This window comes from Genypterus blacodes, unplaced genomic scaffold (genome assembly GCF_046128005.1).
Source record: "Genypterus blacodes isolate CSIRO-AG114 ecotype Tasmania unplaced genomic scaffold, CSIRO-AGI_Gbla_v1 ptg000015l_1, whole genome shotgun sequence".
NCBI lineage: Eukaryota > Metazoa > Chordata > Actinopteri > Ophidiiformes > Ophidiidae > Genypterus > Genypterus blacodes.
This window is the reverse complement of record NW_027466829.1, coordinates 3,168,748-3,185,325: the sequence shown is the minus strand read 5'-3', so window position 1 is coordinate 3,185,325 and position 16,578 is coordinate 3,168,748. Positions and strand designations below refer to the sequence as shown.

General features: G+C 40.2%; 1 protein-coding gene and 1 pseudogene across 1 annotated transcript; one reads left to right on the top strand and one right to left on the bottom strand.

Moving 5' to 3' along the window:
* Nucleotides 1–1,657: 1,657 nt before the first annotated feature.
* On the bottom strand, nt 1,658–11,005 carry muc2.1 (mucin 2.1; the record flags this gene model as incomplete). The annotated part of the gene is made up of 27 exons (XM_076137646.1): nt 10,950–11,005; nt 10,793–10,818; nt 10,313–10,568; nt 10,107–10,221; nt 9,745–9,835; nt 9,495–9,628; nt 9,179–9,395; nt 8,663–8,788; nt 8,448–8,562; nt 8,217–8,367; nt 8,021–8,134; nt 7,859–7,928; nt 7,617–7,754; nt 7,137–7,298; nt 6,920–7,014; nt 6,707–6,833; nt 6,337–6,592; nt 6,044–6,096; nt 5,860–5,960; nt 5,581–5,732; nt 5,333–5,471; nt 5,037–5,147; nt 4,721–4,900; nt 4,198–4,437; nt 3,943–4,099; nt 3,389–3,517; nt 1,658–3,273 (listed from the first exon to the last, which is right to left on the bottom strand). Coding segments are annotated over exons 1-27 (5,127 nt in total), but the record flags the coding sequence as incomplete, so codon positions are not given.
* A 3,552-nt stretch (nt 11,006–14,557) lies between these two features.
* On the top strand, nt 14,558–15,763 carry LOC142988451 (uncharacterized; annotated as a pseudogene).
* The last annotated feature ends 815 nt before the right edge of the window (nt 15,764–16,578 follow it).

The following is a 16,578-nucleotide window of genomic DNA, read 5'->3' as shown; positions in this document are numbered from 1 at the left end:
TAGTTGTAGGTTTAATCGTAATGATTGGAGCTGTGGGTGGTCCAGTAGTTGTAGTAGTGGGTCCAGTTTTTTGGGTTATAGTTGGCCCTTCAGTTGTAGTTGTAGGTCCAGTTGTGGTGGTTGTAGTTGTGGTTGGTTCTTCAGTTGTAGTTGTAGGTTTAATCGTAGGGGTTGGAGTTGATGGTGGTCCTTTAGTTGTAGTAGTGGGTCCAGTCGTAGTGGTAGTAGATTTTGTTGTGGTTGTAGTTGGCCCTTCAGTTGTTGTTGTAGGTCCAGTTGTGGTGGTTGTAGTTGTGGTTGGTTCTGCAGTTGTAGTTGTAGGTTTAATCGTCGTGGTTGGAGTTGTGGGTGGTCCTTTAGTTGTAGAAGTGGGTCCTGTCTTAGTGGTAGTAGATTTAGTTGTGGTTGTAGTTGGCCCTCCAGTTGTTGTTGTAGGTTTAATCGTAGTGGTTGTAGTTGTGGGTGGTCCTTTAGTTGTAGTAGTGGGTCCAGTTGTAGTGGTAGTAGATTTTGTTGTGGTTGTAGTTGGCCCCTCAGTTGTAGTTGTAGGTTTAATCGTAATGATTGGAGCTGTGGGTGGTCCAGTAGTTGTAGTAGTGGGTCCAGTTTTTTGGGTTATAGTTGGCCCTTCAGTTGTAGTTGTAGGTCCAGTTGTGGTGGTTGTAGTTGTGGTTGGTTCTTCAGTTGTAGTTGTAGGTTTAATCGTAGGGGTTGGAGTTGATGGTGGTCCTTTAGTTGTAGTAGTGGGTCCAGTCGTAGTGGTAGTAGATTTTGTTGTGGTTGTAGTTGGCCCTTCAGTTGTTGTTGTAGGTCCAGTTGTGGTGGTTGTAGTTGTGGTTGGTTCTGCAGTTGTAGTTGTAGGTTTAATCGTCGTGGTTGGAGTTGTGGGTGGTCCTTTAGTTGTAGAAGTGGGTCCTGTCTTAGTGGTAGTAGATTTAGTTGTGGTTGTAGTTGGCCCTCCAGTTGTTGTTGTAGGTTTAATCGTAGTGGTTGTAGTTGTGGGTGGTCCTTTAGTTGTAGTAGTGGGTCCAGTTGTAGTGGTAGTAGATTTTGTTGTGGTTGTAGTTGGCCCTTCAGTTGTAGTTGTAGGTCCAGTTGTGGTGGTTGTAGTTGTGGTTGGTTCTTCAGTTGTAGTTGTAGGTTTAATCGTAGTGGTTGTAGTTGTGGGTGGTTCTTCAGTTGTAGGAGTGGGTCCAGTCGTAGTGGTAGTTGATTTTGTTGTGGTTGTAGTTGGCCCTTCAGTTGTAGATGTAGGTCCAGTTGTGGTGGTTGTAGTTGTGGTTGGTTCTTCAGTTGTAGTTGTAGGTTTAATCGTAGTAGTTGTAGTTGTGGGTGGTCCTTTAGTCGTAGTAGTGGGTCCAGTCATAGTGGTAGTAGATTTTGTTGTGGTTGTAGTTGGCCCTTCAGTTGTTGTTGTAGGTCCAGTTGTGGTGGTTGTAGTTGTGGTTGGTTCTTCAGTTGTAGTTGTAGGTTTAATGGTAGTGGTTGTAGTTGTGGGTGGTCCTTTAGTTGTAGGAGTGGGTCCAGTCGTAGTGGTAGTAGATTTTGTTGTGGTTGTAGTTGGTCCTTCAGTTGTAGTTGTAGGACCAGTTGTGGTGGTTGTAGTTGTGGTTGGTTCTTCAGTTGTAGTTGTAGGTTTAATGGTAGTGGTTGTAGTTTTGGGTGGTCCTTTAGTTGTAGGAGTGGGTCCAGTCGTAGTGGTAGTAGATTTTGTTGTGGTTGTAGTTGGCCCTTCAGTTGTAGTTGTAGGTCCAGTTGTAGTGGTTGTAGTTGTTGTTGGTCCTTTAGTTGTAGTTGTGGGTTCATGACATGTACTACAGCATTTTACTCTGATTTGGTAGTTGAAACACTTCCATGGAGGTCTCTGCTGGTCCTCTTGTCTACAGATCAAACCATAACTCAAGTCACAGGAAACAACTTGATGAGTTTGTTTAACAAAGTCCTCAAAGGCCATGTCAGGAGCCCGTGTCGATCTGCATTGAATTTGTCTTCGGTTGTCGCACAGTTGTTTACCACTCTTTGTTATGTTAACATATGTTTCCCAGTCACTTTTGTCTGTCTCTCCATCTTGAACATCATACCATTCAGACCATTCACAAGTTATAAGGCAAGTAGTAGTGGGAGTCTCTCCAGTGGGTGTTGGTGTTATTGTTGTTGTAGTTGTGGTTGGTCCTTCAGTTGTAGTTGTAGGTCCAATTGTAGTGGTTGGTCCTTTAGTTGTAGTTGTAGGTTCAGTTGTAGTCGTAGTAGATTTTGTTGTGGTTGTAGTTGGCCCTTCAGTTGTAGTTGTAGGTCCAGTTGTAGTGGTTGTCGTTGTGGTTGGTCCTTCAGTTGTAGTTGTAGGTCCAATCGTAGTGGTTGTAGTTGTTGGTGGTTCTTTAGTTGTAGTAGTGGGTCCAGTCGTAGTGGTAGTAGATTTTGTTGTGGTTGTAGTTGGCCCTTCAGTTGTTGTTGTAGGTCCAGTTGTGGTGGTTGTAGTTGTGGTTGGTTCTGCAGTTGTAGTTGTAGGTTTAATCGTCGTGGTTGGAGTTGTGGGTGGACCTTTAGTTGTAGAAGTGGGTCCTGTCTTAGTGGTAGTAGATTTAGTTGTGGTTGTAGTTGGCCCTCCAGTTGTTGTTGTAGGTTTAATCGTGGTGGTTGTAGTTGTGGGTGGTCCTTTAGTTGTAGTAGTGGGTCCAGTTGTAGTGGTAGTAGATTTTGTTGTGGTTGTAGTTGGCCCTTCAGTTGTAGTTGTAGGTCCAGTTGTGGTGGTTGTAGTTGTGGTTGGTTCTTCAGTTGTAGTTGTAGGTTTAATCGTAGTGGTTGTAGTTGTGGGTGGTCCTTCAGTTGTAGGAGTGGGTCCAGTCGTAGTGGTAGTTGATTTTGTTGTGGTTGTAGTTGGCCCTTCAGTTGTAGATGTAGGTCCAGTTGTGGTGGTTGTAGTTGTGGTTGGTTCTTCAGTTGTAGTTGTAGGTTTAATCGTAGTAGTTGTAGTTGTGGGTGGTCCTTTAGTCGTAGTAGTGGGTCCAGTCATAGTGGTAGTAGATTTAGTTGTGGTTGTAGTTGGCCCTTCAGTTGTAGTTGTAGGTTTAATCGTAGTGGTTTGATATGTGGTTGCAGTTGTAGTTGTAGATCCAGTCGTAGTGGTTGGTCCTACAGTTGTAGTAGTGGGTCCAATTGTTGTGGTTGTAGGTGTGGTTGGTGCTATAGTAGTTGTAGTTTTACAATCCTCAACACATGTCTGGGTACTCTCATCAAATATGGGCTTGTCTTCTGGGCATACAGGGTAACAGCCTGCAGCAATCAGACATTCACCATATAAAGTATTTATAACACACAAAGTTTATTTTTTATACAATGCTAAATAATCAGAGGCAGCAGGGAAGTATGGCATCAACTGACATCTTACCTTCCAGGTTGGGTATGGGGTTACTACATTTTCCATCTGGGTTTGTACAAGTCTTATAGCAAGGGGTGTGACAAGGGTTGTAATGCCATTTACATTCATTTGGACCGTTGTAGAAGTCACAAAAGACAGCTGTGTAGATAGGACAGAAGCGTATTTTTAAATTGAAACAAAAACTGTAACATCAAATGAACAACTGCTAACAAAACCTATTAAACAACAAACAAAAACTAACATTTATGTAACAGTGATCTTCATCTAAATCACACTGAAATGTAGTATTTACACATTCAACTAAAAATATTTTGTACATAAAAAAATGCAATGTTTCAAAATATAATTTGCATTGTAAAACCACTCACTCAATCCACAGAGCAGGATTAAAAAAATTATATCTGGTATTCTGTAGGTTTAAATACAATCAGATTTTATCAACACTTATTCCTTATTACTTACTATATGATCAGTTTGCAGGTTTATACAATAAACAGATTAAAACTCCAGAAAAGGCAGAATAACCCTGGGATAGCATGATGGTAAATGTATTCTATACTTACGGCAGATTTCTGGAGTTCTCCATGCAACACACACACCAGCTTCAGTACAAGCTTGGGCATAAGCTGCAACTGCTGTGCAGAAGCACTCACAGTCGCCTCCAGTGTCACAGGCGCATGAGTCTTTCACACAGTTTTCATAAAATGGAGCACGCTCTACCTGTGAAGTCATTCAAAAGTGGTGATAGACTTTTCTTAAAAACTGTTGAATATTTTAATCAAATGTAAGAATAATACATCAGAGAGAAACATCTTTACCATATTGTGACATTGTTTGAAAGTGTCTCCATGAATAATGCTGCACATCATTTTAGACCACTGTTGTCGATTGGGTTTTAGTTCACAAGAGTTAGCATTTAGTTCTGCATCAGGGCAAGCACTGGACATCTTCCAGCTATTTGCAAACTCTAACACACTGCTCACTGCCAGCTGACCCTGGGTAGTGAAGTCATTCTGTCCATCACCATCAAAATCTCCACAGAGGCCACATACCGCTCCCTTTAAAGACAAACAAAAGAGTCCAGTCTTAATACTGACTGATCTGACCAATTCATGCGCAGGCATTAATATACTTATAAAATGTCAACAATTATAATATTACGCTTATGATGCTAAAAATATTTTCATAAATTCTGTTATGCCTCAGTGCCCCTTAAGATACATCACACATAGCTAAGCGTAACTAGTGCGATACCAAACTTGAAGCTGCAGCACTGTCATCTCTCTCAACTGTTAATTGTCACTGAAACACTTTTAACTGATGACTTTAATTGTGACTTACTCTGTGCTTTGGTTCCAAGATGATGCGGACTGTTGTTTTGCGATCCCACAGCACTGCCAAACCAATGGCAGATTCTAGCACCAGATACATACCAACTTTCCTTATTTTGTACCGTATATCAGTTCTACTCCCATGATCCTTTATATCAAATTTACCCTTTGATAGTTTGATTTCGGTTTGCTGTAAAATCAAATAAGTATCAGTTACATTGTAATATAAAATGTGATAAAACGCTCGATTAATTTATTTCACTTAATTTTATTTTGATTTTAAATTATATATACATATCTAGGTGCATATCCAGTGTTACTCTTACCCCAAGTTGGATTTTGACCATTTTGGAGCAAGTGGTGCCTGTAGTTCCACATGGTATATTTTCTGTAAAAACTCCAAAGTTGTCTTGAACTGTTTTATTGCCACATTTGTTCTTTAAAGAAGAGAGAAAATGTCAGCTTTTACTTGTTTCAAAGGTAATAATTTCCCAACTTTCAATTGCTATCATCCTCAGGACAAATACAAAATTTGCATTCAAGAAATATTTTTGAGTCCCTGAGATGGAGCAAACGGAAGAGAGAAAGAAAGACTTTAAAGATGTGGACATGCATTGTTTACCTTGACAGCAACATAGGCACATTTTCCTTGAAACCCATATGCCTGCTGATCAAAGGTATTATAATGACCACTTCCATAAATGACGCAGGTTCCAGGGCATGATTTTTCTGTGCACTCCCAATTCCCACTTCTGCATGTACTAGATAAGTCAGATGGGGTTAATATCAGAAGGCATTGAACACAATGAAATAAATATTATAATTTATTTATGGCGCCATACTGAACATTTTTACCAAATAAGTTCTTACCAGGTATTACACTGCTTGGGGATTGTAGTTCCATGAGTATAGAGCTTCCCATTATGCTTACATGGACATTCATTTTCTTTCACACAGGAACCTTTGCCATCATCAAAGAGACCATCTGGACACCGGCAACCGGATTCACAGTCAGTGGAGTACTGGGAAAATAGAAGGATCAATTCAATTAACAGAAATAGTGTGTTACATCTTCAAAGTCATGCCATCAACTATTACGTTCAGAAAATAAATATTGAGACTATTAAGTCATTTGAAGGCAAGGCTCACGCAATCATCATTGTGCAGATTGAGACAGGTCCGAGCACACTGCACTACCAGCTGTGTGCCTGCAGTGGAGCAGTTGACAAAAACTTTCGGAGAAGGACATGCTGTAACAGAAGCAGACACTGTGTTCCGAAATATTCTGTTAACTGAAATGCGAGCTATGCTTAAATATGCAAAAAATACTTACTTGATGAACGGGCTTTCCAAGAGCGACAGTGAAGCTTGCCATTGGTGCACACACTAAAGATAGAAAATGTAACGGCACAAAGCAAATAATTGTAGCACACCTTATACATATATGCATTTGGTACAAGGAACATCAAATAAAAGATATAAAGAGGATCTAAGCCATGTGTAACTTTATAAACAAGTCCAATGTACTTGTATGGAATTTTTCAAAATTACAGGTAGTTGTAAAGAAAACTTGTTTAACTAGAATTGTTTCGTAGTAAGTTTAATGACATAGAATCAACAACTAACCAGTGATCTTCTTTGATACTGATAGACTTTCCAGCCTTGATGTAAGCTCCATTGTGAAAACAGGGACATTTTGCCACGGGCACACAGCTGCCAGCGTCATTTAGATAAAGACCATCAGGGCAGGAGCAGCCATCCACAGGCAAGAAGTCAGAGATGCAACTGTTCTGCTCCAATCCAAGTTCACGGCATGTCAGCTGGCATCTCTGAACCTTGTAAGAGAAGGTCTGAGATACTGGGCAGCTGCTTGTGTATTGATCTGTTTTGAACACACAAGTGATAATGGTTATGTGACGGTGAAAGGACAGTGGCTAATGAAGGTGGCAAGAATCACCGGTCTGCCTCACTATGGCACAATGAATGAAATTCTTACTGCACACGTTCTCTCTCCAGTTGGTCAGGAACACTCCCTTTGATGCACAAGCTCGTGCATAAGAAGAGAAGACAGCACACAAGCAGTCTTCACTCTTTTCACAGTTACAGCTAGCATAAATGCACCGCTGCAGAAGAGTAGAAACACTTAAAAAGAGTTGCACTCTAAGGAGAAACCCATCCAATATGACTAACAACAAAATTGGTGCTGTACCTTGTAGTATATATCAGTATCAACAGCTGAATGACACTGGGCAAAGGTACTGTTTGACTTTTGTAGCAAGGCGCACCAGTGTTTGGCATACCTCTCTGAGAATAGAGGAACAAAATCTTTATTTTTTAAGTCCTCAAGCAAAGCGACACACTTTACAAATAAAAAATACACCAAAATCAGCACATTAAGCTTTCACAAAACATCCAGTGCAGTTTACCGTTTTCCATGCTGAGGGAACAGGGTTCATCATGCCTCTCCTCTTTGTCTGAGCACATGTTAGCCTTCCAGGAGTTAGCAAAGGCAGGTGCTGTACCCTCCACAATCCTCTGAGGCGTCTCCATGTCATCACCCAGGACCATGTTGTAGTTGCCACATAAACCTTCAGAAACCAAACATGATCACATTAATCTGTTTTTCTCTTGTCAGCACTGTGTGTTGGCTTCTTAAGGATTTATAACAGGACACAATAGTTCACAGAGAGCACTGCATCAGCTATTCATGCTTCATGAAGTCAAGCAGCTCAGCGATTTATTCCCTGATCGTAGCCTTAATAATCAGACAGCTCTCACTTTGCTACCCTCATGCCAGCCCAAAATTCACCATATGGTATTGCCAGCTTGCCTACTAAGACCTACATTCATATGAAGGTATATCTCCTTGAAGATGTCACATTCCACAGGACAGATGTAAAACCTACCCCGTGTCTTTGACTTGTAGCTCTGTTCCAAGCTGATATAGACTTGCATGACAGGCACATGCTGGACCTGGATCTGTAGTCCAAATCGGGTCTGGAGTAAAATGTTAAAAGATGAAGCCTGGAAAATGCTGATGTCACCTATGGATAAAGACGAATTACGTTACTATAAAGCTTAGCTGATGTAGAAATGAAGAATTAAAATGACAAGTTTCATTGCGAGGGTTCTGTTCTTTACGTCTCACCTGTGCGGTATGGCAGAGTGATGGTCTGCATGTTCTGCTTTACAGTTCCGTCAGCAGTAAATATTAAAGCCTACGCAAGTAAGACATGATCATAAGAAAGATGTTAATATCCATCCAAACTGGTTGATGACTAGTGATCTCAACTGAGACGCTCCTACTCACATTGTTTCTGTCGTTATTAAGCAGGACCGTGAGTGTTTTAAGACAAGTGTCAAACTCCTGGTTTGCACATGGTACCAACTGGGCCATGACTTTAAATTTTGGACTTGCAGAATCCTGAAACATGCATCAAGAGATTTCACTTATATACCTCATATATTTGCTGACATTTTATAGTAGCATACCGTAACAAATTTACCTTGCTGTCCACTGTAGCCAGAATGTAGTAACAGTCTCCATGAAATGTGTAGGTTTTCCCATCAAAGGTAGTTACATGTGAACCCTCTTCAACGGCACAAGTAGAGGGAGTCTGAAGCTTCTTACAAGACCAGGTCCCCTCCAAACATGTACTGAAACAAGCCACATCAGTTAAAGACAGATCGATGAGAAAACCATTTTATTCAAACTGTGCTTTGAACTTTAGCCATACCATTCCTCTCTGTCATGGCGGTAAACCTCTCCGCTGTTATAGACTCTATCATGCTTGCACTGACATTTAGTCTGAGCAATGCACCCTCTCATGGAAATATCATCAAACACCGTTCCTGAAGTAGACATTTGGGACAAAGGTGACACAGAAATGAGAAAAATATTGCAGTACTCTACATAATGAGACACTTGTCTGTACATGTGGACAGCACTTACCATCAGGACAGAAGCAACCGTCCCTTGTGTGCTCCTCACATAGTGAACGTGTATCTTGGAGTGTGCAAGTATCCATGCAAGGGGAACCGCTCTCTTCATAAACCATGTTGAATGGGCACTTTTTAGCTGTGGATGTTTGAAAACACACAGAAGGAGATGGGGAATTAATTTGAATTATTGTTTCATGAAATTGATTTTGTGCGGAAAGAAATAATTCCATTTAGTTCGGTGAGTAGAGCAGACTTTTTGTAATTGTAATATTTGCAAAAGTCTGCATGTTAAGGGTGTATGAACATTATACATTGGACATTCATAAGATGGCAAATTTTAGTCAACTGGGACGAAAAATATCTGTCAGGCACTTCACAATAAGGTTTACTTTACTAAGATAATTTGCTGCTCTACAACAAAATGTTAACAATTCAGTAAGGTAGCCACACCTCTAATCAAGTAAACTGAATGTGCTCACATCAGCCCTGTTATATTTGTAAAAGGAAAGATGACAAAAGACATTACCACAGAACTGAGGTGTCCTCCATTTGGGGGGCTTCCCACCAGCATGGGAACACTGTCTGGAGTATTCTGACAGTGTGCTGCAGCTGCAGAAGTCATCTGTACTGTTCGTACAGTTACACTGGCCTTGCACACAGGTCTTGATGTAAGGTTCAGGGTCCAGTGCACTGGTGCAGGAGCTCCATGACTTTGAACGCAGCATCTTCTCACAGGTGGTTTGCTACATTTATGATTTAAAAAATGATAACAGAGATAATGTTTTGGAAAATGTCTCATTACTCAATCTCCATTCATCATATTAGGTGGATAGCAAACTCACCAACTCCTTGCATGACTCCTGCACAGTTACAGCCTCTAGTTCCTCACTGTCATCTTCAAAGGGGTCCTCACACTTGTCATTTGGAAGATGGACTTTATGTTTGTTGCCAAACTCAATGGGGCTAATTTGACGACCTGCACATTCACAATGTCAGAGGACAATACAGCACATGACTCGATGAAACACTGTAGTGTCTGCAGTATGTGTTTTAGTGCTGCACATTATTTATTAGATAAAGCTGAGAGCAAACCATTATGAATGAACTCATTGTAGACCAAAACACGATTGAAGTCTCCACATAGTCCACAAGTGCGGTTCACATACTCTGTTTCCAGTTCCACCTACAACAAGCAAAAATATTTTTAAAGTACTAAAAATACTTTTTATGAATCTTGTGTCTTCACTGCTTTAACTGATCTCTGTCTAACATGATCTTTTATATAATATAAATATATAATACTGTGACCGTGTTATTAGAAGGTTCACAATTTTTGACAAAGAACTTTAAAGCTTCACGAAAATGCCAAGACAGAACCTTAATATTAATTCTGAGGTCAACCTATGTCAATTATTTGAAGGAAGTAGAGGAAAGCATTTCTTCAAGGCTTTTACCGTGACTGCATCATCACCGTTCCACATGACGATAATGCCAACTTTGGCTTGGAGCGTCACGTAAGCTGCACTTAGTTCCACTTTTACCCCTGCATTATAATATGGTGTCTTGATGCTATGAAGAATATCAGAAAAAAGAGAAGTTGAAATGCAGACATACCTACAAGTTACCCGATATGTCTCTGTGTTTTGTTTCTTTTACTCACGGAACGTCATTGACTTGGACGTCGGACTTGGTTAGGCGGAATGAAAGGTCATTGATGGTGACCAACAGATAACTGACTGTAGGGTTTGGACCATCTTCACTCCTTCTCATGTGCACTGAGAACTCCTGGAAAGTCTCATGGCAGTCGGAGACCAGATTGTATTGACACCTTCCAGGGAATTGGAACACATCCCCGTCAAATGTCTTGAAGTTGTCTCGGCCCCATGTGCTACACACGCTGCTGACATGGCTGTGGTCTAGGGAGACAAAATAAGAGAGAAAATTGTGAGCAGTGTTGTAAAGATTTTCAACATTAAAAAAATAGTACACACATATACAGTATAACTGTCTGCTGATATCCACTAAGAATGATTGAATATGTAAATACCATCTCCATAATTAAGCATAACGGTACTATACACTCAGATGTGTGACACCAAAGCCTGAGTAATTTCAGAATCCAAGATAATTGTGATCTTACCCTGCCAGGCTTGGGCATTGACGACCCTGGAGACACACAAAACCAGCAAACACAACCACATCCAACTCATTGTTGGCATTGTGGCGTCCAAAGCGATCAGTACTGAAAATGTCAGTGAGGACCACTTTATATTGAGTTTGCTCAATTTTGCTCACACCCACTTAAGAGCTTTATTACTGGCCCCTGGAAAGTTGCCAGGTCTCGGTAATACATTTCAACTGAATTTTCTCAATGGGACAGGAGGGGTTAGCATAGGTTTCAGGATTTCCCCAAACCCTTTTGTCTGTCTTTGTTTGTCTTTTTGTTTCTCTCTTCCTTCTTCCTCCTTCTCTTTACCACAGCCTATGATGCAATCTGTACTAACCTACATTGCTGTTGAAATGATCTCCATAATATCCTACAATTGTATGCACAATGTCATGTAAAATGTTTGCTTCAATAAAAACAAATAGCAACAGGTTTTCTCAAGATGTTTCCCGCGAACATGTTATGTAACATGTTATGTGTTGAGTAGCAATTGAAAAATACTAAACTCACAATCAAGGATTATTGAGAATAGAGAATGCAATTTTGGCTTGAAACAAATACATCTAAATTCAGAGATACAAATAAATCACTGCCACTGATTTATTTATGTTACATTTAATTCATGTGTGTATGTGTGTTTATATGCCTATCTGTAATTTACAGATAGAGGTTACAAAACTAGAATCTGACATTTTGAACATTTTTCTGGGTCCAGAGACACAGAGAGTGTTTTGCATGAGCTTTTATTATTTCATTCCTGTCTCTGGCTTTATATGTATGTATTTGTTTTAACCTTTCTTAGTTTCTGACCTTTTCCTCAAATTCAAAAGCCGATTTAAAGGTTTATGCAAACAGTGATGAATAATTTATATCATACATTGTGTACATACCGGTGTCTAAATGACACAAATGGTAGAGAGAGAGAGAGAAAAGAGAGAGAGATGCTGTAAACAGCGTTCAGCATCTGCCATCTGTTAGACCTTATGACTACATCCTACAATAGCAACTCTATTTGTCCACCTTCATCCTCTTGTCTACATGAAGCCAATAAATTCTGATAAAATTTGTGTTTCCGCTTCTAGTTAGATTCTTACCAAGGCAATAGCGAATTCACTACAAATGTATTACAGCCACATCCATCCCTTTAGCATCTGAATGGATTGCATTTTTCTAGATGTCAGACAGTACTTTCATATTGTACATATCAACACCGAACATCTCTGAAGCAGTGTTTCACCAGCCCACTGAATTCTAAAACTAAAACACTTTTCTTCTACATTGACTTAACTAAGATAAAATCTAACAAAAAATGTAAATGTCATTGCATGTTTATAACTGATGACCAAAGCCAGTTAGTTGATATCTATCAGCTATTTTTACCAGCTGACATGCAGTCTAATAATTTAACAGTTATACATTTACCCTACCAGCTTATTACTGTATTTTGATTTAGGAGGAACCCTTCTTTAATACTGATATAACTTGATGTCAGGACTGTATGCTGTCTTAAAAGGACAATCTGCAGTTGAGCAACTCTGCCCACCCAGCATCCCATCTGCAAGGTCATGCTTGTGTAACATAGATCCGTGAAGAGAACAGGATGTGCTACATCCTTGATCATGCTCATCTACTTGCAGTATCCCATCACACAAAACCTGGCACCACCACGTCAATCATCATGCCATACTGAGTGGATTGACAGCACTATGGTTTCTATAGCTACCAAATGTATAAACTCCTAATTTAACTCAAATTAAAAATCATTTGAAGCCTTACAAAACTCGAAAACCCCCATCTTTACTTAAAAATTCACTATACAGTTCAGTAAATAACCAGATCATTTCCAATTGTTACTGCACATTAACATAAACATAAATTGAGTCTTCAGATAATCACAATCTGTAACACAGTTCTGACTTAAGCAAAGTACGTATGCTTATAAATGGGAGGTTATTAAAATCACTCCTTTTTCCTGTCACATTTTTTACATTACAGAAGTAAAACAATGCTGCTGACAGAGTTCTGTTTACTTAGTTTAACTTGGATTATCTGTAAATGAACACAATAAAGATGTATTTTGCACGATCTCAAATAATAACTCCTCCAAGAGCAAACAAACTTGAGGACCGCTCCCACAGATGGACAGCTGCATGATGAGGATCTATAATCCTCGTCATCCTGCCTATTCCGCCAGCACCCACTGTGTTGATTCAGGGAGGTGAATACCAAATGACCATGATACTGTTTTGATTATGCATGCATGACTGTAAAAGAGTTTATAAACCATGTTGACATTCTAAGTAATGTCAAACACGAAATGACGTCCATTAGTTTAAAAGAGGTGGGAATAAATACAGGGTTTCCTTGTGCATTGTGTTTTGCACATGTTATGCACTTTTGTGTAATTTGTAAAGCCATATGCTGTGAATATCTTTGATATAATTAATAACATTAATATTTGTGTTACCATACCATTCCCCCTGTTGAGACATGGCTCAGCCCATGGCTCAAGAGAGCTGCATAGAAAAAAAATGCGGAATTTCCAAAATAAAACAAATCTCATTTGTTTATATTGATTGTTAATAGCTTAACAAAAAATAAGAAAGGTTGATCGTTCATACCTGAACGTAGATGCTGTGCTATCTGTTACATCAGGGTTTTGTTTTTGTCTATTTTTTTTGTTTTTCTCAAGTGCATCTCCAATATTATGGGTTTTGGGGCTTATTATCACATGATTTTATTCTAAAATCAGAATCTGAAATGAGAGATTGGACTGGAGTACATCAACTGTCACGGGCACTCCTGCTTTTCCACTTGACCCCATTGGAAACAGTCCTTTACAACCAGAAAATGGTGGTAAAATTTAAACAAAAGGTGGATAAAAAGAGCCATAACAATTTCAATTTTATGGCAAACATTTGACACCTCGTTTTTAGTAAAGAAGTACAGCAGATTACTGTACAGTTGACAAAGACAAAACAGGTTCATATTGTTGGTGTCCTCAGAGAAGCTTTGTTTTTGTTATGGTGTGGTATAATGTGTGAAGTTATACTACAACATTAATAAAAAAGCACATGTACAAAGTTGTGCGCTAAGATTCATAACATTTATCATTTAACTGTCTAAAGTATACAGCAGACTGACATATGCCCATATATAAACCCAGCGTTTTCATGTTTTTTTGAATCGCACTGTATCAATTCTGTGTTGCAATACTGAACTTGGTATCGGTATTGGAGGAAAATATGTCAAACTAACACCATGACCCTTTAAACTTGATCCCATAATGAACCATGACCTTTCTTCACTAAAGTGCCACTATAAGGTCGTGCAAATAAAACCTTATATGTTTTCCATTGTGTACTTGTCTTTTTCAGCATTGCCTACAGACGTCCAGCAGCTGTTTGTGCTGCAAAAGTGGCCCCCAGTCTGTACCAAGAGGACCCAGAACACCCACAAATTAAAGAGGAGCAGGAGGGTCTCTGGGTCAGTCAGGAGGGAGAGCAGCTTCATGGTCTGAAAGAGTCTATGAAGACTGAAGATGCTGACGTGAAAGTTCAGTCCTTACAGTTTCATCAAAGTCAAAGTAATCTGAACACTGGGGCTGAGCCTCTATCCACCATTTCAATTCTGAATGGAGACCTGAAAGTCCAAAAGAAAATCCACACAGGGGAAAAGAAACATAGGTGTTCAGTTTTTGTTGAAAACTTCACTGAAAGTAGACTCCTGACGATCCACATGAGAACCCACACAGGAGAGAAGCCATTTAGTTGCTCAGTTTGTGGAAAAACTTTTTCTCAGAGGGGAGCCCTGAATTGCCACATGAGAACCCACACAAGAGAGAAGCCATACTGTTGCTCAGTTTGTGGTAAAACTTTTTCTCAGAGGGGAGCCCTGAATTGCCACATGAGAACCCACACAGGAGAGAAGCCATTTAGTTGCTCAGTTTGTAATGAAAGATTCTCTCGCAGTGGAACTCTGATGATCCACGTGAGAACCCACACAGGAGAGAAGCCATATTGTTGCTCAGTTTGTGGTAGAAACTATACCACAATTGGACATCTGAAAAGCCACATGAGAACCAACACAGGAGAGAAGCCATATCGTTGCTCAGTTTGTGGTAGAAACTTTGCTTACAGGGTAGCCCTGAAGGTCCACATGAGAACACATACAGAAGAGAAGCCATTTAGTTGCTTAGTTTGTGGTAAAACTTTTTCTCACAGGGGAGCCCTGAATAGCCACATGAGAACCCACACAGGAGAGAAGCCATATTGTTGCTCAGTCTGTTGTAAAACTTTTTCTCAGCAGAGAGCCCTAAAGGTCCACATGAGAACCCACACAGGAGAGAAGCCGTTTAGTTGCTCAGTTTGTGGTAAAACTTTTTGTCAGAGGGAATCCCTGAAGGTCCACATGAGAACCCACACAGGAGAGACGCCGTTTAGTTGCTCAGTTTGTGGTAGAAACTTTGCTTACAGGGAAGCCCTGAAGGTCCACATGAGAACCCACACAGGAGAGAAGCCGTTTAGTTGCTCAGTTTATAGTAAAGCTTTTTCTGAGAGGAGAGCCCTGAATAACCACATGAGAACCCACACAGGAGAGAAGCCATATTGTTGCTCAGTTTGTGTCAGAAACTTTGCTTACAGGGACACCCTGAAGGTCCACATGAGAACCCACACAGGAGAGAAGCCATATTGTTGCTCAGTTTGTGGTAAAACTTTTTCTCAGCAGAGAGCCCTTAAGGTCCACATGAGAACCCACACATGAGAGAAGCCATTTAGTTGCTCAGTTTGTGGTAAAACTTTTTCTCAGAGGGGAGCCCTGAATCGCCACATGAGAACCCACACAAGAGAGAAGCCATTTAGTTGCTCAGATTGTGGTAAAACCTTCATCTCAAAAGGAAATCTGAAGCGTCACATGGGAAGACATGCTTCTGGAAAACCTTAGCGGCAATGTTCCCTCTAAACTGCGCGCGTGCGCAATTGCGCACTACTCGCACATTGTCAGCGCGCAAGAAAATCTATGCTGTGCATAAAATAAAATTCAACATAAACTGTAAATGAATTAGACCAATAACCTATTTTTCTGTACCATTTTGCAATGTAACTCAGTGAGTGACAGGTGTCACATACGTGAGGCAGTGGTAAGACCTCCCTTACCACAGCAGAGGCTGTTGTTTGGGCAATTGAGGTCCTTTTTGTTCCTCTCAGCCTTCGTCCTGCTCCTTGACATCTGATGGTGCATTAAACTGACATCTTGCTTCTCCCTGTTGTAATCCCTGCCACAAGTGCCTGGAATAATGCTGCTGGAATTATTTGTAATGGAAAATATTCTATTCTATTATAACATTGTGTAATCTTACTATATAAAATGCATGAACTGTAAAACAGAACCTTCTCACACTGATATGAAATTTGTGAAGCACTGTCCTTGTAGGTTGAAATGTTCTCACACAAGTGTTTTCAGTTACAACGTTATCATGAAGTAGATACTGCAGGCCCACATTCCACCCTGTCTCTCCCTAACCTTTCCCACAGCTTTGAACCCCCACCTTTTCTGGGCCCTGCTCATGAGAGTGTCTGCCTTTGTATCTCTGTCTTGTCCCTCCCTGATGCACCAGCTGTTCCGACCCCAAAAAACTTTGATTCCATCTCAGAAATGAACAACAAGAAAGACAAAGATCAACTTCAATTCTTTATTCACCTTCAGATTAAAACATTTCCATGACATGTTTGAATTGTGTCCCAATTTGTGATGTTGCT